Source organism: Sabethes cyaneus, chromosome 1, assembly GCF_943734655.1.
Source record: "Sabethes cyaneus chromosome 1, idSabCyanKW18_F2, whole genome shotgun sequence".
Classification (NCBI taxonomy): Eukaryota; Metazoa; Arthropoda; class Insecta; order Diptera; family Culicidae; genus Sabethes; species Sabethes cyaneus.
Genome location: NC_071353.1, coordinates 168,102,927 through 168,126,892, shown reverse-complemented (window position 1 = coordinate 168,126,892; position 23,966 = coordinate 168,102,927). Strand labels below are relative to the sequence as shown.

At 38.1% G+C, this 23,966-nt stretch overlaps 1 protein-coding gene across 1 annotated transcript in view; it reads left to right on the top strand.

The window, feature by feature from the left end:
- Positions 1 to 228: 228 nt before the first annotated feature.
- LOC128732825 (glutamate receptor ionotropic, kainate 2-like) overlaps positions 229 to 23,966 on the top strand; it is a 41,991-nt gene continuing 18,253 nt past the window's right edge. The window contains exons 1-2 of the mRNA XM_053826230.1: positions 229 to 340; positions 11,451 to 11,623. Coding sequence (XP_053682205.1) covers positions 229 to 340; positions 11,451 to 11,623 — 285 coding nt within the window. The remainder of the gene's footprint in view (positions 341 to 11,450; positions 11,624 to 23,966) is intronic.

The following is a 23,966-nucleotide window of genomic DNA, read 5'->3' as shown; positions in this document are numbered from 1 at the left end:
TTTGTGTTGTGAATTGTGAATTGCGTAACCACGTGCGTCTAGCAATAAAAGTGTCACCTGTCAGAACCGGTACTGTTATTTCCATCGGCGTCGTAGTTAGTAGCAACCGAAGCAAAAAGCACTGACGACGAAGTGACGTTTTCCGTTTTTTTTTCATTGGCTAGTTCTGCGGCAACTTGTCCGATCTATGCTAGAACCAGCAGCAGCCTTCCACTGCCGGCTGTCGGAATGATAAATAGAAAAAGAATGCTGCTGCTGGTGCTCATCCTGAGCACGAATTTCGGCACATTTCCTGCATACAACAGCGATGCGGACGAAACGGTGGAGCATATTAAAATTGGTGAGTTTTTTATTTTTCCGTTTTCGGGGTTTTTCACGACAAAAACGACGCGGACAGCGACAGATCGCGCCACAAACGGAGCACGGCCAGTCATTCGCCGAGGTTGTTTGTCACGACGCGCCGCCAAAAGCGTGAAATGCATCAACCGCAACCGCGCAAGCAAGCAAAAACAGAAGAGGGGACACCACAACGAAAGATCTGCATTGGGAATGTTGTTTACCGCCATTTGGGTGGGTTGAAGAAGGGGGGTAAATCCTTTTTTTTCACTTGCTCCGTCTCTCGCTCGATTCGAGCGATAGATTTCGGTGCAAACATTTCACTGCAACAGTGTGAAACATGCTGTTCGGTTGTTTGTTTGTTTGTTTTCGTTGAATATGCCACCCATGAGGCAATCAAGTGCAGGTTGTGTTTGCTGATGTGTAACCTCTCATGCTATATGCAAACAATAGATTGAATATTCATACGAGCAAAGGTGATACCGATTGTGATAGTTTTTCCAGATTGCAATCCTCCTATGGATGCTCATGAAAGGGACACTTTTTTGCTGCAGTTTGGCTGCAAAATTGCAAAGTCAAAGCTAGCTTTGATGTAACTTTACACCTACATAGTGTCAAACAACAAAATATTTTTAGCACTTGTTTAGAAAGTGTCCGAATAACTACTTGACTGCATAATAAAACTTTTGAAAAGAAACAAAACGAAGACTGGCCCCCACTAGCAGCAGGGGAAAGTGAGCAATTTTCTTCCGAAGTGGATAACACCATAAATTCCAGCACCATAAAGTTTCGCCAGCAGAAAATACTTTCCACTCTAGTTACTGCTACTAGCTACTGGTACTGGTTGCTGGTGGTAGCCACGGGATAATGGCTGAAAAGACAAACCAAACACGTTTTCATTCCGGGAAACACATCGCGCGCGCCGTAAAAAAGGGAAAAACGATTGCTGCCGGAAGTAGCGAAGAAAGTCAAAACCGTTGTCCCCTTTGTCCCCTTTGTTCCGGTACCGAAATTCGGGGCTTGATGATGAAGAAAGAAACAACACGACGGCGAGTGAGACAGATTCCCTGGAATCGCAGAAAATGCTTTCGTTTGCCAGGCGGAAGCTCTGCAATACGGCACGAAATTACGATTCCGCATGAATGCGTGAAACGCGGAGCGAAAAGCTATTTCAATTTGAAAAATAACAGTCAACCTCAAGTTTTAGGACTTAAAGAGCTTCTAGGGTTGACATAATTTTCATTGGTGCTGCCGGGTTGAGCTACAATGCAATTGTACTATGACTGCAGTTACAGCTAATAAGAATCTTGTCTTTATTTTCACTCCTCGCTTTCCATAGATGAGATTTGCTTCAGTTCACCCAACGCCACGCTATTCTGACTCATGATTTTGGCCTATTCAGTGTCACACCAATCAGCGTAATTAGTTTCGCCGGAAAACCATGTTCCAGCATTATCTCCCGCAGCTCTATTCGTTTGACTGAATAGTACGCCGCCTGAAAGTTCACAAACAGATGATGAGTCTGCAAATCGTACCCCTGAAACTTGTCTAGTAACTGACGCAGGCTAAACATCTGACCCGTCGTGAAGCGACCTTTACGAAAACCAGCTTGGTACTCACCAACGAAGAACTCCGCTAACAGTTTCAGTCTACGGGACAGAATACGGGAAGGCACCATCAAAATTGTGGGAATCCAGATAAACCGCTGCCTTTAGTGTATGTTTGTAAAAGGTGTAGATCTCGCCACTGCTACAGACATGGTTCAGCAACAGCACAGCAAACATGATGTAGGAATTGCCAGAAAGAAATCTACTATCTAAATTAGGGTCATTATGTCCAAATTCGGGGGAGGTATTTCCCATCCGAGAATTACTCTGGAATTCACGCGTTTCCGCCATACTTCATTTGCTTGTTCAACGTCCATGTTTCATGTCCGTAGAGGGCGTAGAGGAAGTATTAGTATTCTGTAGTGCGCTAATTTACTGCGAGTTAGCAAATCATGGGAGTTTTGCTGGTTAGTTAATCCGCCGGAAGCCCTATTCGTAGCTGCAATTCCGCGTTTTATTTCACGCCTCATGGCATTCTCACATTCAGGTGCATACCAAGACTAATTAATTCCCTTACTACTTCGAAGGGTTCCCAACCCTGCTCCACCACGGCACCAATGTCCTTTGGAATTCCTCGTTCTGGATTGCTATTATGTGAAATGACTCTGCGGTCGATCTCGAACAATTCGATATCATCCGCAAAACTAGGTAACATATGATCTCTCTCGTTACTTTTGCCCTTCGTTCTGCACCTTCAAAACCCAGCTTAAATAACAAATTTGATAGCGCATCCGCTGGCATTCCTTGCCATCCAATATCATGCAAGCATCTGAGATCTCACCCGCTGCTGTGGCGCCTTATTTGGAACCATCCAGCGGCCTTTGAATCAGCTTTGTCAGTACCTGCCACAGCTCACTTGACTGTATCGTACGCCGCCTTGAAATCCACAAACAGATGATGAGACTTCAGACTACCACCCCACAGTGGTCCAAAATCAAATGAAACGTGCGCATTAGAATTTTGAGTAGGAAAACTTGGTGTTAGGTTTATGAAACCTTTGGAAGAGCTCCTTGAAATTGTAAGTTTTATCGTCTGGTGGAATTTCAATTTTGATTATTCCGTCTAAAAGGGAAATAAAAAAATTATTGATCTTCAGTTTCAATATAGCTCAACGATATGTTCTGCAAAGCAGGGATACCAGACTTGCAGATTTGTCTGCAAATTCCAGATTTTTGGAATCGTCTTGCAGATCATTATAAATTTGCAGTTTTTATGACTTTTATTGCTTAGGTGCAGTTTTTTGTTCGAAGCTCTTTAAACTCTCACAGACTTCCTAAAAAAGTGAGCAGATTTTCGCAGATTATTTTTAAACCGGAAAATTTGAGTAGCCGGAAAACTGCTCGATTTTTTCGGTTTCCGAGCAGTTGCAGACATTTGTTTAGAAAATATTGCATCTCTGGTGCAAAGTTGTAGAGCACATTATTACAAGAAATTTGGCGAGAATTGAGAACTGCCGTATTGGTACAACGAAATTGATTATTACATGGAAGAACCCAAGTAACAATGGTAGCTGAATTGCAAGAGCAATGGCTGTTTACAAGTTGGTTTAAGGCAATCAAAGCTGCATAAAGTAAGCAATTAAATGGTGTTTAAATAAGCGATGTTTAAGCTACTTTAAGTTTTTTTAAACCAGTTCTCTCCCAAAAGCTGATAAACAAGCTTAATAGCGGATTTTTCTACTAAAAAATCTGCTTCTGAACTGCTAAACATCAAACCGTTTTACGGCTGCTTAAAAATATTAAAGTGTAGAGTGGAAGCTTTCATTAGGTTCACAGCTTTCAAACTACTTTAAGGCTGCTTAAGGGTGTTAAAGTGGCTTTACAAACTTCTACCAAGTTTTCTTTCGGCTCACAGCACACATACTGTCAGATCATAGAATTTCGCAATTCGGCTGACAGCAAAAGTTTGTCAGTTATCGACATTATCGACATTATCGACTGCTTCAAGCTAGGCGGGCTAGGCTTCAGGTGTAAAGATATTCTCACTATCTGTTCTGCAGATGCAAATGGGGCGAATCATACAGTGAGCGCTTATGGATCAAGAGATGGCGGGTTCAATTCCCGGAAAAAAGATATGCATTTTTAATTAGCTAGCTTAATTATACAAATTCAAGTTATTCAAAATTAAAAATATCGCGTTCGAAACATGTTCAGAGCAAAATGAAAAAGGCCGCGTTCCATTTTCATAAACTTAAAAATAGATTTTTTTTGCTGCATAAAAGTTGATGAGGCGTTGATTAAACGACTGGAAAAGCAGATTGCAAAACTATTTCTCGTTCTAAAAATAGAATTGACAGCATTGCGCAAATTGGCTATTTAAAAGCGCAAAAAAGTTTTTATTAAGCTTTATTGCAGCTTCGAAAGCAGCTATTAAATAGCCTGAAGCTTGATAAAATCACCAGATTTAGATATTTAAGAGCTGAAAAAAGGACTACTACTACTACTACTACTACTACTACTACTACTACTACTACTACTACTACTACTACTACTACTACTACTACTACTACTACTACTACTACTACTACTACTACTACTACTACTACTACTACTACTACTACTACTACTACTACTACTACTACTACTACTACTACTACTACTACTACTACTACTACTACTACTACTACTACTACTACTACTACTACTACTACTACTACTACTACTACTACTACTACTACTACTACTACTACTACTACTACTACTACTACTACTACTACTACTACTACTACTACTACTACTACTACTACTACTACTACTACTACTACTACTACTACTACTACTACTACTACTACTACTACTACTACTACTACTACTACTACTACTACTACTACTACTACTACTACTACTACTACTACTACTACTACTACTACTACTACTACTACTACTACTACTACTACTACTACTACTACTACTACTACTACTACTACTACTACTACTACTACTACTACTACTACTACTACTACTACTACTACTACTACTACTACTACTACTACTACTACTACTACTACTACTACTACTACTACTACTACTACTACTACTACTACTACTACTACTACTACTACTACTACTACTACTACTACTACTACTACTACTACTACTACTACTACTACTACTACTACTACTACTACTACTACTACTACTACTACTACTACTACTACTACTACTACTACTACTACTACTACTACTACTACTACTACTACTACTACTACTACTACTACTACTACTACTACTACTACTACTACTACTACTACTACTACTACTACTACTACTACTACTACTACTACTACTACTACTACTACTACTACTACTACTACTACTACTACTACTACTACTACTACTACTACTACTACTACTACTACTACTACTACTACTACTACTACTACTACTACTACTACTACTACTACTACTACTACTACTACTACTACTACTACTACTACTACTACTACTACTACTACTACTACTACTACTACTACTACTACTACTACTACTACTACTACTACTACTACTACTACTACTACTACTACTACTACTACTACTACTACTACTACTACTACTACTACTACTACTACTACTACTACTACTACTACTACTACTACTACTACTACTACTACTACTACTACTACTACTACTACTACTACTACTACTACTACTACTACTACTACTACTACTACTTATACAATAACTACAAAAAGAGCTAAAGAAGAAAATCTGGTTTTACCGATTCGAATATAAGAAATAGGACTTGCTGAACAGATAGAAGATTACTATCTTCAGCAAAGTTGCTTGTAATAATATGCTGTCAAACTTTGCAGAACACATCAATGTGTTATATTGAAACTGAAGAACACTTAACTTTTTATTTCACTTTTAAGGGGAATAATCAAAATTTGAATTCCACCAGACGGTTGAACTTTTAATTTTAAGAAACTCTTCCAAAGGTTCCATAAATCTAAAACGAAGTTTTTCCACTGAAAACTTTAATGTGCAGCTTTTTTTTTTGTTTTAGACCACTGTGCAAAGATATCAATGTCACTGTCAGTAAACAGGTTTGAGAGCGCATCCCCTTGATTTAGTCAATCCAACGCAACGTCACAAAAGCGACTGTGGTAAACCGTGATATTTTGACACTTGGTTTGGATCAAACCAGTGATTAAATCAGCTTCAGTATTTACCATAGCTTACACGCTTGATTGTATCTTACGCCGCCTTGAAATCTACAGACCGATAATAAATGAAGCTATAGTCCCAGAACTTATTTAGGGCCTCTGGCAGACAAACATTTTCTGCGACGTAGTGGTTCTCGAAAGCGGGCAAGATATTATCTGATAGAAATCCCAGTATTGCAGCTTCCAGCATAATGAATGCCCTGGTCTCCTACAGTCTCTTCACGAATTTTCCCTCTATCCCTAAACCGGAACTCTTGCATAGCATCAGTCTCTCCATCATCGTGCGCAGATACTTTCTCTTCTCTATTATCAATCCCACTGCAAATAGTGGCTTGGAGATGTCATCTCCTTGTTTAATTAATATATCACTCGAAAGACTTAAAAAATATTCCAAATTCTTTCCTGGTAGATCCTTTGATGTCAAGAATACTGAAAAAACGCGAAGATCTCTATATTCTCATTAGGGCCCGGCTTCGTCGAAACAAATGAATGAAGCTGACTGAAATATTACTCATATTCAATTCAATTGCACTCAAAGTTGTCGGTCTTCTAGTGAATATTTGATAGAAGAATACAAATGAAACTTTAAAACCGGTCATCATGGTGAAGTGAAAATCGTTTCCCGTTTGACGCTGATTGAAGCCAGTTTTGTTGTTTATTGTGTATTGTTTTCTCCATCGGATCTAGAGTCTAAATCAGTGGTTCCCAACCTATTTTGGTTTGCGAACCCCCTGGAGGATTTCCCTATACTATTCTGCAGCGAACTAAATTTTTGGCGTACCCCCGGGGGGTTCGCGAACCCCCATTTGGGAAAAGCTGGTCTAAATGAAGATTTCAAATGTGAACGGGAAAGACCGATCTGAGCTGAGCTTTTACCCATTCTCAAATCGGCATAAAAACCCATTATCTTTTCGGTTAATAATAATAATTTTGAAACGAATCGGCACTGCTTCAGTTGAAACTGAAGCTTCATTACTTCATTGTTAAGTGACGATTTACTATTCTAAGCGACGCTACCGGACCCTGATCTTGTTTCCTGAAATCGTCATTCGAGAGCTTCGAATAATTTAGTGGGTTTTAAAAATCAAGTTGGTCAAAAATAAAATGAAACGTGACGTCTGGCTTATACAATGAAACATTTGCATGAAACATTTAGCAAAGATGTTCTTCTGTGCCTTAAACGTGTTCAAGAGCTCTAATTATTTGACCCACAGTTTTACCCTCTTCATTACTAGTAGTCGAAGAATCTTGTCAACATTAACACGAAGTTGTTTTTCTGTGGGTAGGAATAAGGAAACTAAAAAACTAGGGTATTAGAAAATACCGGAAATACCGGTTTTTTGCCTTTCCAAAATCGGTATTTCGGTATTACCAAAAATTGGTCGGTATTACCGGTTTCGGTACTACCGGTACTACCGGTTAGAAAGCCCTAGTTTGGTTGGTGTTAAATCCATTTTGCTCCTGTTGTATTTTTTCCTCTTTTTCCGTTTTCCTCCTTTTCTATCCAGTTTATCCTGTTTTTCTACGTTTTCTGTATGGTTTTTCCTACTTTTATCTTGTTTTACTTTTTCTCTTCCGTTCTTCATCTTTTTTCTGTCCGTTGCCTCGTTTTCGAACCTGTTTTCCCCCATTTTCATTTTTTGTCCCGTTTTCCTTCCCATTCTGCAGGGTGTTTATGACTCTCTCTCTCTCTCACACACACTCTCGCATTTTTTCCTCCAGTTTTTGTTACATTTTCCCCCGTGCAGTTTTCCGTTTTTTATCTTTTTGTCTTTTTTACTTCGTTTTCTGGACGAGCAGCAGGAGACGGACTATCTTTAAATCCCTAACTTTCGTCTTTTTCTAATTCTTTTTATCTCCTTTCCTGCTCGTTCTTCCTCTTTGTTGCGTTTTTCCTCTTTCGGATGTCCCGTTTTTTCTTCTTCTCTGTCACGTTTATCCAGTTTGGTTCCCTTTTTTCACTTTGCTCTCCGGTTTTCCTTTTTTATCGCCCTCTTTTTGACTTTTTTTGGTCCATTTTTCTTGTTTTTCTCCTTAAGGACCATCTTTTTATATTCCTTGTATATCCTTTTGGACCTGTTTACATTATCCTTTAAACATTATTTGACCAGACTTCGACTGCTGGCAGGTTCAAAATATTCAGAATCTTTTTAAGGTATGCCTACGCCTAGGAATTTTCTACTAATTTATTATATTTGAAAATGATCCGTATACGTATACGTATTCTATAGAAACGACTCGTAAACTAAGGTTGTGTGTTTTAAAAATATTTTGAGTAGTTTTTGTCCAGTTTAGAGGTTGATACAATATATTTAGAATATGTAAGAAATTATTTACCAGCCCGGCTTGTCGTTCGACGATTAGAAACTAATTAGCATCAAGCATATTAAGATTTTTGTTGAGCGGTAGCAACAGCAAAGTTAAGCAAAGCCTAGTCAGAGCCGGCGTCACACCGGGCGAGGCCTTTTTTGTATGGCTCCGATTGCTCTACATAGTTTACAGACTGCTCATACCCATTGCTGGAGTTCAGCTAGATAGTTCTAATCCTGTGTCCCAATTCGGTACTACATGGTCAATAAATTACCGTTACTAAACAGTTCCCCAGCTCGCTGGTCAATTTAAGACATGAAAACAATCTCGAATAAGTCTGTATTTCTGCAATCATCAATGGAAATGAGGTTTTGCTTGCTGCAGTTTACATCCCACCCGACAAAAGTAAGGTGGGCAAGTTTATCGACGAGCAAACCCCCCCTGCCCCCCCCCAAATCGTGAATTACGTAATAAAGGGTTTTCAAACGAAAGAATTCTCATTTGCGGTGATTATAACCAACTGCAAATTTCTTGGTTTTATAAAGAGGATGGAGTACAGTACGACAATTGTTTTCATTTGCTATTTGCCTCGTACTTCAATGACAATGCTATTCTACTAGGTTCCACATGCGCTCCAATCGCTGATTGCAACCGATTGCAAGTGCTGTTGGACACCTTTATTGACTGATGTAATAGATTCAAGCTCACAATAAACATTGCCAAATATGTGGTTATAACATTTCATCGATGTAATGTAACCATCTCATTTGATTACCGGATAAACGGAGCCATTCTCGGACGCGTCAATCAGATCAGCGATTTTGGAGTTCCGTTGTATAGGGTAAGAACCCCACAATTCGCCCTCCCATTGGTATTCCCGGGAATTAACTCAATATATAGTTGAATTATAAGTTGATAGTTCAATTTATATTCAATTTAACTCAGTTTTCAGTTATTTGAATAGAATTCGTTGTGTTGTTTTATGTATTTTAATGATTTTATGTGGTTTGAAAAATAGGTATTGTATTTAAGACGCGATTTTTCCATTCTCAAGAACGAGCACGAAAAATAAAATTGAGGAAAAGTAATGGAAAATCGTATCTCCTTGCACTTTTTTCGCATCAATTTGGTTAGATCTGATTCAAATTTCATAATTGTGCTTTTATTTTAATATTTTATCGCAATTCTGCTGAAAATAGAACATAAATGCACTGGGCGAAAACTGGGTACTGTAAATCATATGAGTTCCAAAATTCGCCCGGGTCGAATCTGTATATACTTAACCGAAGTTACTGCGTGAACCAGTTTTCGCCCTCATCTTTCAAACATATACAAATATGCCACACATAAGCAAAAGCAAGTCACAATCGATTAGTTTGTTCGCTGATTTATGTTTATCAAAATGGTGAGTAAAAGTATCGAATAAATAATATTTTGATGCAGAAAGCACATCATATCTTCATTTGAATTCATCTAACAAAAGAATTACCTGCGAAACATGGGCTAATGGAGTTTCTACCAAACGAAATATTGAATTAGCAATAATCGACATCGAAATTGATAATAAGGTTAAAACCGCACGAATTAGTAAGATGCGCATAATATTCTCAAAAATCACAATTTTTCTTGTCATGAGAATAAATCTGACAACGTGGAAAACCACGCGAAAAATCCGTCTACTATTTTAAAGCATATAAGCGCAATAAAATTGTTGTCATGGATAAAACTTTGAAAAGTATTTAAAGTGCAATGCAGACAACAAAGAAATAATCGTGGTGATAAAATAGAATATTTCGGTAATATCATGAAAACTCTAATATCTTAGCATTACAAACCCGGTCTAGCCAAAAATGCTAGTTAAGAATGCCAAGTTATGTCAAAAAATATCCTAGTTGAGTAGGTAAGATGGGTATGCTTACCAGTTACCAGGAATATTTAATACAGTAAACCGGCATACCCATTTATAGACAGTGATTTACTAAACAATTTTTTTTTCTTCATCTTTTTATTGACAATATAGCAGTTAAGCTTAGTTATTTCTTGGGGAAGAGGTTAGGTTGTGGACTCGAGTCTCGCCTTCGATTAGTCAATATATATAGCCGAATATCAAGATCTTCCAGTTCATCTAATTTTTTATTGTTCACAGTAAACATTTACTCTTCCCCAAACAATTACTAAACAATGATATAAGTAATCATTATATAAGGTTTTTAAACTACTAAAATAAACATTGTACCATTCCGTATGCACTGAATTGTATTTATTCGCCCACATATCAATAGTGAAAATGAATTCAACAAATGACCAGAAAAAGAACCAACAGGACCATTCATTTTAAAAATCTTTGACGAGTATCAAAAGTCTTATTTTACAGCAATGAAAGTAAACATTTAGTAAAACCCCACTTTGTTTTACTGAATCAAGTATCAGGAGGTGAGCATGTTCAGTTTATTTCAATTTAGATTTACATATAACGAATTCCTGATACAAATTGATTGCCATATTAAGCACTGAATAATCTTAACGAAATCGAAAAATAATAGTAACAACAATTCTAACATAATAATTTTGGTTATTTGAGAAATTTGCAACAAATAACAAGTGGGCGAAATTTGAGTCACATGGGGGTCGAATTTTGGATCGCTGTGGGCGAAATGTGGTACTAGAGGTTCCTGCTCGAAATTGAGTCTTTTACTATCAAATTTCAATTTTCGCTATTCCGAATAGCCAAAATAGATAAAATATTAATATATAATCATACTTGTCTGAGTTCAGGGCTGATTTTATAATAAAATGGCGATTTATTCATTTTACAGCATAAAAAACCTGATAAAAGGGGCGAATTCTGGGGTCGTTACCCTAATAAGCTACTGCTATTTCCTGAGACTTCGAAATTCAATCTTCTATTTTTTCGACAGACTTTGTAGGCAGCAATCGACTCGAGCAGTTTCTTCCAGTAGAGATTCGAACCAACGAACTAACAGATAACCTATTGCAATTTAGCTAATTCAATGTTTTCCTCCTATTATCAGGTGGTCTCTTCGACGGAGACACCGACGATGCATCGCTCGCCTTTCAGTATGCCGTCGAAGCGGTAAACAACGAAAGACTGTCCTATTCCAACTACCGGCTGGAGGCCCATCCCGTCACCGTCAAATTTGGCGACCAATTTGACGTGTCGAAGAAACTGTGCAAACTGATGAGGGTGAGTATACTGTGCCGATATTCTATTCCAGTATCAATCATCATAGAGCTTGTACTTGTAGTCTAGAAGTAGAAGCTTAAGCCCTAAATTAGCTCTATTCAATTGAATGTTTTCCATTCCAAAAATTACTACCATAGATGTTAAATAAAATATATTTTGGAAAGCACCCAACTGAAAAAAGAAACGATCAATAGAATCGATTAACTCACGCGTGTGACTCTACTGCAACTACGTAGGTAAGTACTCTAAAAACAGTAAACATTTTCAATTAAATCCTGCTCGTACCTCATCCCCCCGAAGCGGTACCGCTGCTGAACGCCCGCCATTATATTGAACCGGAAAAATGAAGTGATTTCCCTCATTGATCCCATCTCGCATCGTATCGCATCGCATCGCATAAGAGTCCGGGGGTTCGGTTTTATAGACTGCCAAGTTAATTAAACTGATGGAACGCTTGATCTCACGCTTTTTCTTGCTTCCAGTCAGTGCCGGTGCCAGTGCCAGTGCGGGCGGTGCGAGGTCCGAGAGCTCGGGCATAAATAACCGATGGAAGCCGTCCCGGGAGTAGAACTTGTTCTACCTCCCCTCCCGTCGGATTCCGGTATGGCGGAAAGGGAGCGGAAATAGTTTGGCGAAATATGCCACGTTTTTAAGCTTTATTTATAAAATTGCAACTTTCATTCGGGTTGGCAAAAACAAAATCCACGGTAAAAAAGCGTATTCAGAATGTTTTACACTTCACAACGGTACCGAGGCGATCGAGGCGGAACGCAACCGGAATCAACCGGGGAGTGTGTTTTATGACTAAATCTATCTCCATTCATTCATTCATTCAGCAGTCGCTTCTGCCGTTTGCCGTCGCGTTCGGTTCCGAGTCCGTGTCCGTGTCCGTGTTGTGGCGTATTTCAATGCAAGTGGCATTGGATCAAGCGTCACTCTACTGTACTGTGCTTTACTGTACTTGTGCTGTGAAAGGATTTAGTTTAATTACTGCAAAACACATTCAATAATGTTTGAATGGATTGAATGTTTGTCACATGAGATAAAAGGGACTGCAAGTTTTACGAAGGCTGCACAGTTGATTTGTTTCGTTTTAAAGCTTGAAGTAACGACAGAAAAAACTGGGCATCGAATTAAGAGTATAAAAGTAGAATCTGTTTTTCATTTTTGGTTTCATTCGTAAATCGTTGTCAATTTGGGGTAAAATTACACAAAATTTACCCTTAAATTTTTCTACCTTCAGAGGGGTCTGTTGAAACCAGAATCCGTCAACCACTGACAAATTTCATAAATAGGAGAAAATTATTCCATCCATCTGGGAGTTGATTTTCGATTGCAACTCCAGCAACCAAAAAAGAAGGAGACGCACGGTTACCCTACCTTCTTTGGGCGAAAAAAAACGCACAAACCAATTCCCCCATCGAAAGTAAATTGTCCCTTTTTTCTATAGACTCCAATTTTCGCACACTTTATCGCTTCGCTAAACAATATCGGAACACATTTCACCTTCCGATATGAATCTCAAATGTAGGTTGGTAGGTACCTACATGCCGGTGTACACGTATCGCGTTTAAGTAGGTATCGAACCTATGCGCAAACAGGAGCGAGAAAAAAAAATGTTCACCACCGCACGCCCCCACACGAAGCAGGCACCAACCATTCATAATTGAATTGACTGTTCCGCCGATTCCAAACTCTCGTCGAATCGTGTTTGTTTATAATTTCTCCTATCACTTTCGATTCGATCGTCTATACTTCACCGTCTGTCATCGTTCGCACTTCCTCGGGCAGAGCGGTAGCGGAGCGGCAGTAGCAATTGAAGGTGCCGTCGTTTCGTTTGTTTGGTCAGACATTGACGTATCAAGGGTCGAATAACTGGGAAAGGTGTTTTGCCTACTTTAGATGCTGGCTAAAAGAGGAACTTTTAACTTTGAATTAAATGCCCAGCATTATTTTTTATTTTGTTTGTATATTTTTTTGTTTTCTCTTTTGTTTTGCTGTTTGTTTTTTCGTTTTTGTCTTTCCCAGTTTTTCCTATTTTAGGCCATTACGAATATTTTATAAAGTTCTTGTCCTTCGGGTGTTGGGCAACTATGTACTACGACAACTACAAAAATATATGTTTTGAGCATTTTTATTTAAAATTTTAATGTGGAAAACAAATCTATACTTGCTTTTCATATAGACGTTATTTTTTTCCTCGCAAAAACGTACAAAAAGAAAGACAAAAATTAAAGAAATTTTTGACGTAGGACTACCTTTTACGGCAAGTTTTGAGATAGGGTGTCATTCCAAAAAATCGAAAAATGCGAGCGTCACGAAAAACGATAGGTTTTGAGCGCTAATAGCTCAGCGGTTTTCCGATCGATTTTCAATATTCTTACACCAATCGATTGGAAAATCTTCTAAGAATTGCCCCAAATGAAGAGAAGTATGGATTCTTGATGTTGAACTATTGGAAAATTGAAAATGATGAACCTATGTTTTACCAGAATTCTCGCTTCGTGATTGGTTGGAAGATTCTTTAGGATGATCTTTACCAATTTGATATCTGTGCTTGGGAAGTAAGCCAAAACAAGTGACCAAGTTTCCTCATTTCAACAAGATTTCTTAACACCGCGGTTAAACCTAGACCAGTTTGATGTCCTTGCTTAGGAAGTACGCCAGAAAGAGTGACAAAACCCCCTTGTGCCAACAGATTTCTTACGAACGCGATTAAACCTAGTCCAATTTGATGTCTGTGTTAGGAAAGTGCCAGAAAAAATGACACAAGTTCGTTTTCCCAGCAAATCGCAAATTCTTTACTGCGAGACGATTAAACCTAGGTGAATTTGATATCTGTGTTGGAAAAATGCTGTACTACAGCTGTACTGTTCGGTTATAATATGACTCTGTATGAATACACATGCTTGCCGTTTCATTAGAAGTGTAGTGAACAGATGTGCTGTCGATAAAATAGGATTGAATTGGTAAAATCCCTTCAACGTGGGTAACCATGGGTAATAAAAACAATCTTCAATCTCTGTAAGGTAGTAGGAAAGCAATAGTTTGTGTTCTTGATTTTGTTAAATTGTTTCCACATGCACGTTGAAATAACTCTGAAATCTTTTGAGGATTGAACGTATGCAATGTTATTACTTTGATAAATGTTACATACAACGCATGTAACATGTATATATGTTGCATATAGCATGCATACATGAAGAAATGAATGATTACAAGCATGGATACATGCTACTATCACTAAAAAAAGACTCTCGTAGTCCTGCGTCACCTATATATGCGGTCGTGTCTCGTACACAACCGCTCTGATTGTTTTGCCGATTTTCAGAAATTTCTTTGTTTGAAGTTTCATTTCTGTTTCGTGTTGGAATCGGTAACTCCACTCGTACATCCATTTTTCGAATTTTTTAGGCTGTAGAGCCCACAGGCAATTGATTTCATGAGAAAAATTTAACGTATATCCTACAAATTAGTTTTTTGACCCCCCCCCCCCCCCACTATTTTTCAAACAAATTTCCAAGGGGGGGGGGGGGGGGGTGACAAAAACGTTAAAAATTATTTGCAATGGCCTCAATTATGTTTTATTTTGCAATCTTTTTCTGATTTTTGTTCTAAGGTTTTTTCTTCTGAACTTAGGATTTCCTATTTATTTTATTTTCTCTTTTGCCATTTGTATTTTTCTGTTTCTCTGATCCTTTGTTTATCCTGCTTTTCCATTTTTCTGTTTTTCTACTTTTGTTTTTCTGTTCTTCGGTTTTCTATTGGTATGCATTTCTGTTTTTCTGCTTTTCAGTTTTATTCTGTTTTTGTATTTTTTCCTGTTTCAATTTTTTCAGATTACAATAGTAACCAGAACTGTTTTTCTCATTTTCTGTTTATCTGCTCTTCCAGCTTTTCTGTTTAAGAATTTTTCAGTTTTTCGGTGCTTCTATTTTTCTGTTGTTTGTTTTACTGTTTTTCTCCTTTTCTGGTTTTCTCTTTTTCTGTTAAGGCCATTGCAAGTCATTTTCAAAGTTTTTGTCACCCCCCGCCCACCCCCTTGGAAATTGGCTTGAAAAATCGGGGGGCAAAAAAATAATTTGCAGGATAGGAGTTAAATTTTTTTATAAAATCAATTGTCTGTGGGCTCTACAGCTTGAAAAACTTGAAAAATGATTGTACGAGTTGTGTTAACGCTTCTAGCACGAAACAGAAATGGAAATTCAAACAATGGAATTTTCGAAAATTGTCCAAAAAATATTTCTTTTGTTTTTGTCTTTTTTCGTAGCTTTTGCATAGAAAATAATACTGTATATATTAAAAGCAAGAATAGATTTGGTTTTTACGTTTAAACTTTCAATAAAAATGCCTAAAACCCTTTTTTTTGCTCGATTAAAAAATTCTCTTTTTTTTCGCTCCCCCCCCCTTCAGTGTCCCAACACTGGAGGGACAAAAACATTTTTAAATACTTGTAATGGCCTTATTCTGTTTTCCTGTTTCTCCGGTTTTCCGGTTTTGCTGTTCGGTTTCGATTTTCTTTTTTTATGTTTTTCACCTTACCTGTTTTTATTTGTTTTTCTGTTTTCTGTTTTGTTTTTTGGTTTTGCTCTTGTTTTTTCTTTTTTCTGTTTTTTCAGTTTTCTGTTCTTTCATTCCTCTCTTCTTCTATGTATCTAGTTCTGTTTTTCTGTTCTACTGTTCTTCTGTTCTACTGTTCTTCTGTTCTTTTGTTCTTCAGTTCTTCAGTTCTTCTGTTCTTCTATTCTTCTATTCTTCTATTCTTCTGTTTTTCTGTTCGTGTATCCTTTTGTTCTTCTATTCTTATGTTTTTAAAGAATTTTTTTCCCTCTATTTTAGTTTTTCAGTTCTATTTTTTGTTTTGCCGTTATTCTGTTTTCCTGTTTCTCCGGTTTTTTGGTTTTGGTGCTCTTTTTCGCTTTACTCTTTCTCCGAGTGTCCCAGTGCCATGTAATCGACCTTCACGGATTTGAACCAACCTTTGTCAGATTGTTCGTTTTCGGTCAGACAGTAAAAATCCAAAATTTGGACATTCCATCGATTAACGGGAGCACCTCTAAAAAGCTAAAATAAAAGAAAAAAAGAACAGCAGCAGAACAGAAAAATAGAAGTTAAAATTTAACAAACTGAAAAGTGGAAAAACGAAAATTAAATTAAAAATTAAAAATTAAAACAGAAGAAAAACCTCTTCTGTTTTCAGGATTTCTGTTTTTCCGCTTTTCAGTTTGCTAAATTCCAACTTATATTTTTCTGTCTTACTGCTTTCTTTTTATTTTAGCTATCTTTTTTGCGCTTTTCTTTATTCCTGTTTTCTGTTATCCTGTTTTTCTGCTTTTCAATTTTTCAGATTTTTAGTCGAAAAACAACAAAAACCCATAAAACGGAAAAACAGAATTACAGAACAAAACACAGAAAAACAAATAAGCAGAGAAACTGGAAAACAGAGAAAGACAAGCAGAAAAGAAGCTAAACAGAACTTTTTTCTCTTCTGTTTTTGTGGTTTTCTCGTGTTGTTATTCTGTTTAGCTTCTTTTGTGTTTTTGTTTCTCTGTTTTCCGGTTTTCTTTAATTCAGTTTTTCGGTCTTATAAGTTTTTTAGTTTAGTTCGGTTTTTCTCTTTATGTAACTTTCTGTTTTGCGGATTTTTTTGTTTTTTTTACTTCTCTGTTTTCCTGTTTTTCTGAATTTTTGATTTCGTATTCTTCTTGTTTTTGTTTGCATTGTTTTTCTTTTCTTCTGATTTTTTGTTTTCCTGTTTATCAAATTTTCTGTTTTCTTGTTTTGCTTCTTTTCCCTCAAAAAATTCTTGTTTTTGTTACTCTGTTTATTCTGTTTTCTATTCTTCTATTTTTCTGCTCGTGTTGTTTTTTCTTAATGTTTTTTAAAAGATGGTTCTACAAATGATGGAGGGACGGTAGGGGAAAGTAATGAAATTTTTTTGGGAACGGAGGGGAAAGAGTGGAAAGGAAGGGGGGGATTAGGTAGCAACGCTTAACAAGTTGTCGTTGTGACTCCTACCTTTTGTCAATATTTATTTTTGAAACGATGGTTCTACAATTGATGGAGGGACGGTAAGGGAAAGTAATGAAGGATTTTTTGGGAATGGAGAGGAAAGAGTGGAAAGGAAGGGCGGGGGGGGGGGTAATAGGTAGCTACGCTTAACAAGTTGTCTTTGTGACTCCTACCTTTTGTCCAATGCTTGAAGGGCTTGAATGGTCGAACCAAGCTATAATATGAGATTATAACCGCATTTGAACCCGCAACACCCGCCAGGGCGTGTGGCTCGATGGTACCCGCGTACCTTTGAACTATAGAGGCGCTGGACTTCTATGCATAACAGAGCATTTTTCTGTTTTTTTTCTGATTTTTCATATTCGATCTCATCGATTGAATTAATCTCTGTTCTCTATTTTCTACTTATATAATTTTTAGGTTTCTGTTTTTTTTATTTTTTGTATTTTATTTTTCTCCTCTATTTTTTCTGTTTTTACCATTGTCTTTTTCTCTGTTTTTGACTTTTCGTTCCTTCTGTTTGTGTACTTCTGTACTATATTTTCTGATTTATATTTCTATTTTTCTGCTATATTTCTTGTTTTTTGCTTTTCTGTTTCCTGTTTTTTCTATCTTCTGTTTTTATATTTTGTATTGTTCAAATTGACTGGTTTTTATTTTACGGTTTTTCTTCTTGTATGTTTTTCTCTCCTTCTGTTCTTCTGTTTCTCGGTTTCTCCGTTATTACGATTTTCTGGTCTTCCTGCTTTAGTTTTTGTATTTTTTTGTTTTGTTTTTCTACTCTTTATTTCTTATTCTTACATTTGCAATTTTTTTCTTTTCTTGTTCTTCTAGTTAACCAATGTTACTCATTTTCTTTATTTAATATTTTGTTAAAGTCTGATTGTTTGTGTTTTTTTATTATTTCGTTCTATTCTCCTGTTTTTTCTTTCCCAATTTTTCTGTTTTAATGATTTTCTACTCTCTATTTTTTAATTTTTTCTGGCTATTTTCCCGTTTTCTTGATTTTCTCCAGTGTTTGAAATTTTCTTTTGTTTTTCCGTTTGTATTTTCCTGTTTTGCCTGCTCTTTTCTGTTTCTGTTTTCCTTCTTTTCAGTTTTTCTGTTTTTTTTTTTCTATTTCTCAAAATTCGTCCGTTTTTATTAATGTTTCCTGTTTTTCAGCTTTTTTTCCTTTTTCTGCTTTTTTGCTTCGTTTGCTTCTTCCTTCTTCCTTCTTCCTTCTTCCTTCTTCTTTCTTCCTTCTTCCTTCTTCCTTCTTCCTTCTTCCTTCTTCCTTCTTCCTTCTTCCTTCTTTTTTCTTCCTTCTTTTTTCCTCCTTCGTTTTTCTTCCTTTTTCCTTCTTCCTTTTTCCTTCTTCCTTTTTCCTTTTTTCTTCTTCGTTCTTCCTTCTTTCTTCCTTCTTTCTTCCTTCTTTCTTCCTTCTTTCTTCCTTCTTTCTTCCTTCTTTCTTCCTTCTTTCTTCCTTCTTTCTTCCTTCTTGCTTTCTTCTTTCTTCCTTCTTTCTTGCTTCTTCCTTCCTTATTTCTTTCTTCTTTCTTCCTTCTTTATCCCTTCTTTCTTCCTTCTTTCGATTTTCTTCCTTCTTTCTTTCTGCTTTTTTTACATTTTTCTTGGTAATTTTTCATTTTTTCAAATTTTACTATATTAATTATCATTTTCCTGACAGTTTTCTGCCTATATGTTCAATTTCTCTGAATCTGAACCAAGAACAGGCTTCGCTGAATTCTGAGCTTAGGCGAGTTAGCGCGAAATCCGTAACAATCCGGTAACAAAACGCGCTGTTCACTTTTTTGACAGCTTGAAATCGTCGCAAAAAGCAACCTGCTTGGCTGTGTGTAAATTATAAGTACCTACATATTTTGTTTATGTAGCACGTAAGCTATTGTTTTACTTGACAAATTAAACGATATTTGCCCTCGCGACGATTCTTTGGCGGTGGTTTCGACCACGACGATTAATATTCATCGCACTCGAAAGGGGGGAACGATTGACGATTTCGGTAACAATGAAAATGTCACTTTTTATGCAATATTTCATAGCGAATTTCAACAGTTTCCTATGCTCGAATATGTCTGACAGCTACTTAAATTTATTATTCATGAAAACGTGATTTTTCAAGATCTACATATTGTAAGATTATCCAAGGGGCAGTACCAAGTTGTGACGATACCTTTGTCACACCAAACCGCGGGTCAAACCGAAGATATGGATCTACCTAGTTCCTTGTGAGCACCAATCTTTTTCAGGAATTGCTGTGATCTTCTTTGTACGAAAAAGTTTTTGTCACTCAACGTGCTGACAGATGAAGGGGCCTGCTGGAGTCATAAAAAATCATTCTCATTGTGTCTGTGCAGCCAGTTCTGTTCGAGTTATTTTATTTTCTGTCAATATCTACTGCGAACGCTCTTCAGTCCTGTTGTACGAATCGGCACAGGAAAAAAGAAAAATACCTTTAATGCGCCCATCGCCAAGCCGGCAAAGCCCACTCGAGAATGAATAATTATTATTGCCTTTTTATTGTACTGCTCATAACAATAGCAACTAGCAATAAACACAATTGCTGATTAAAATTATTACCTACAAACAAACTGTGAAGGAGTTTCACTTCAAGTGCTTTTTAATTTACGACTTCCGAAGCACCCAATCGCCTGCCCCGGCCAGCAGACTATTGCCAGCGGACCGGTACAGAATTTAAGCTATAAACCGAAATTTTCCCGGAATCGCCATCGTTAATACTATACTATGTACAAAACAACTGAAAAAGATAATGATGCAAACAAACTGAACTGCAACACACTGGTTGGTTGTAGACCCCCCCCCATGCATCGATTTTATCCCACCATCATCGAGGGGGAGGATCGCGATCAACAAACGGGGTGGTACGGCGGCATGTGCCGCCGGAGAAAAACAATTAAAATTTTCAATTAAAATAAAAGCCAATAAACGTAAACCATCCGACCGGGATCGTTGGCCAGCGCAGCGCCGTGGTTGCTTTCCATCCAGCGCTTTAAACTAGCCGCTGGCTGCAGCGACCAGCGGAGGACTGTTGCTTACTTCGCTCTATCCCTCCTCCCGGCAGAAGTAATAAAATATCATCTTACAGTTAGACTGACTACCGGGAGAGCAGGAGTGGAAAGATTTACACGTTACAATTGACATTGGGAATTTATGTTCTTCGCGCGGCGGGGCTTGATAAGACGTTGCGAGAAAATTTAAATATTTGATTTGCCATAACACATTCATTCAAATCATCCTCATCATCACCATCATCATCATCATCATCAGCTAGCTAGCTAGCTAGCTAGCAGTCGCACACAGTTCGCAGTCTGGTGCGGTGTGAAAATCAACACTTTCGCATCAGCGCAACCCCCAAATAAACAAAAACACAAAACCGTGTAAGAGGACGCACGGACGAGCCGTGGTGAGAGATTTGATATATATCTTATACGTCAAGCATGGGCGTGGCCAGTTGTTGGAAGAAGATGCAGCCAATATGTTTTAGGATACCAAAGTTTGAACATTGTTGCAATGTTCTAAAGTTATATTATTGTTAAATTAAATTAAATCAATCGTAGTCTGAATTATAGAAAGTATTCATTTACAAAGCTTGCTTGGCGGAAGTTCTGACTAATTACCCACCTAACAGAGACAGGGAGCCGAAAGCCGTCATGAAAATAAATGTGGGGAGCAGATGAAGTATCGAAGAGACGAGGGGACAAGGTAATGAGGAGACGAGGAAACGATGTGACTAGACGAATAAACAAGGAGACGAGATGATGAGCAGACGAGACGACGAGGAGACAAAGTGAAGACGAGATGAGCTAACGAAGTGACGAGAAGACGAAGCGGAATGACGGCGTGACGAGGTGACCAGATGAGGTTGCGAGATGAAGTAACGAGGAAACGAGGTGACGAGGTGACAAAGAGACGATGACACGAGGTGATGAGGAAACGAGATGGCCAGAAGACAGAGTGATCTGAAGACGATGAAGAGGGGACGAGGAGGTGAGGTAACAAAGAAATAAAGTGGCGGGCTAACGAGTCGAGGGAGTAAGGACACAAGAAGATGAGATGAAAAGGAGATGAGATGATGTGGTTCACCAAAGATTCATCCCAGGGTCTGAGAAAAAAGTTGGTTTCGAATTCTATTACAACTGGCTCCCGTTACAGCTTGGTTTAAATCGTGGATCCTCCATCTTGGGTAAAGTGGAACGATCTACATTGCTTCAATGACCCTCCCTTGTCTGATTTCCTGCTCTTTTCCCTTCACGTCTCGTCCCACTCTGTTTGGATACCACATACACTTTGATTTCATTACTTGCTTCTATCGTTTACTTCGTCTATTGGAAAGAGTACCGTTTATTAAGGAGAAACCGAAAGTGACTAACGTTATTGTGTTAATGCAACAAACACTGTACTGTACATCTCATGTGTTCGTTAAAAACCGACTACGAACATCCCGAAATATGGTTTGTTTTCTTTATCAAGACATTCCGATTCATTTAAGATTTGCAGAAGCAACTGAATAATGCATAGGATCCAAAGGATGGTTAATTAATCCGTTTGCATTGAAGGCCAGTTTTTGATTCCTGGTCATCTGATCGTTTGTTTACTTCACTCTAGGCTTATCGATGCGGCAAAAGTTGAAAGCCCATTAAAAGCTCATTGATGTGGCGAAACCTTAAGACCGTGGTGCTGTTTTTTCGGAAATCGCTAGTGTAACGAAATATGGACGCAACCAAATATCTATTAACTAATTCCAAATTATACGTTTTATGAACACGTAATGATCTATATGATCAGTTAAATTTATTTTCCATTGGCAATTATGTTTTGCTGAGCGTTTGTTGATATATAGCGGATCGATAAATGGAATGATAAGTTATTGGAAATTATAACAGCACTGGAAGCACTGATTACGTGGCGAAAGCGTGCGCTGCCAATACAGATGCATTTTTAAGGCACAAAACAATACATGCATCGAACGGTAGCCATTTATCCAGCCATCTTCGAGCCATTTTCGATCGAGATATTGAGAAACCTGGGTTAAAATGAGTTTCATTCGGTTCGAAACAATCAATCAAAAAACAATCATAGCTGTACTACCAAGAGCAAACCAAAGAACGTCAAAGAACCTGTCTTTTAGGGTCCCTTAATCGAAAGAGGGAGGAAGAGGAAGAGAGAATGAGAAAATGGAGAGAATAAAAACAAAATAAAAGGGATTTGAGAGAGCGAGTGTGCGCGTGTGTGTGTGTGTGTGTGTGTGTGTGTGTGTGTGAGAGAGAGAGAGAGAGAGAGAGAGAGAGAGAGAGAGAATGACCCCAGGAAACTTGGAAAGCATGACCTGACCGAGGAGATAAGAAAAGAATATTCAAGGAGACGAGGAAACAGTAACCAAAACGAGGAAAAACGACCGGAATGAATGACTGAGGGGACGAGGGAAGAACAACCGACGCTATGAGGGAAGAATTAGCGAAGAGACGAAGGAAAAATTCCCGAGAAAACTACGGAAAAATGGTCAAGAAGCCGAGCGTAGGACGACCGAGGAGAAGAGGGAAGAATAACCGAGGAAAAGGGGGAGTAATGACTGAGGAACCAAAGGAAGCATGACCCACAGGACGAAGAAAGAATGGCCAAGGAGATGAGGGAAAATGACGTGACAAGAATGGTCGATGACAAGGCCGTGGTGGAGACGAAGGAATGACTGAGACGAGCGAGGAATGACCGAGGAGACAAGGGAATTGTGACTTGACCAAGAAGAAGAGAGAAGAATAACTGAGGGAATAACACAAGAATGACTGAGGAGACGAGGGAAAGACAAGTGAATACAAGTGAAGAATGATCGAGTATACGAGAGAAGAATGACCTGACCAAGGAGACGAAGGAAGAATGCCCGAGAAGACAACAAAAGAATGACCAAGACGAGGGAAAAATGATTGAGGAGAAGTGCGAAGAATGACCGAGGACACGAAGAATGAATGGCCGAAAAAACGAGGGAAGAATTACAGAGAAGAACGATCGAGACACGACGACGAAAGAATAGTCAAGGAAACGAGTAAAAAAGTACCGACGCAAGAATAGCCGAGGAGAAGATGAAAGATTGATCAAGAAGAAGACGGAAGAATGACTTGACTAAAGAGACGGAAGAACGACTGAGGTGAGGCAAGAATGACCGAGGAGACGAGGGAAGAGTGACTAGATCGAAAAGACAAGAGAAAAATTGATTGAGGAGACAACGCAAGAATCATTGACGAAACGAGGGAAAAGCGACCTTGGAGACGAGAGAAGAATGATGGAGGAAACGCAAGAAGACTGACCTGACCAAGGA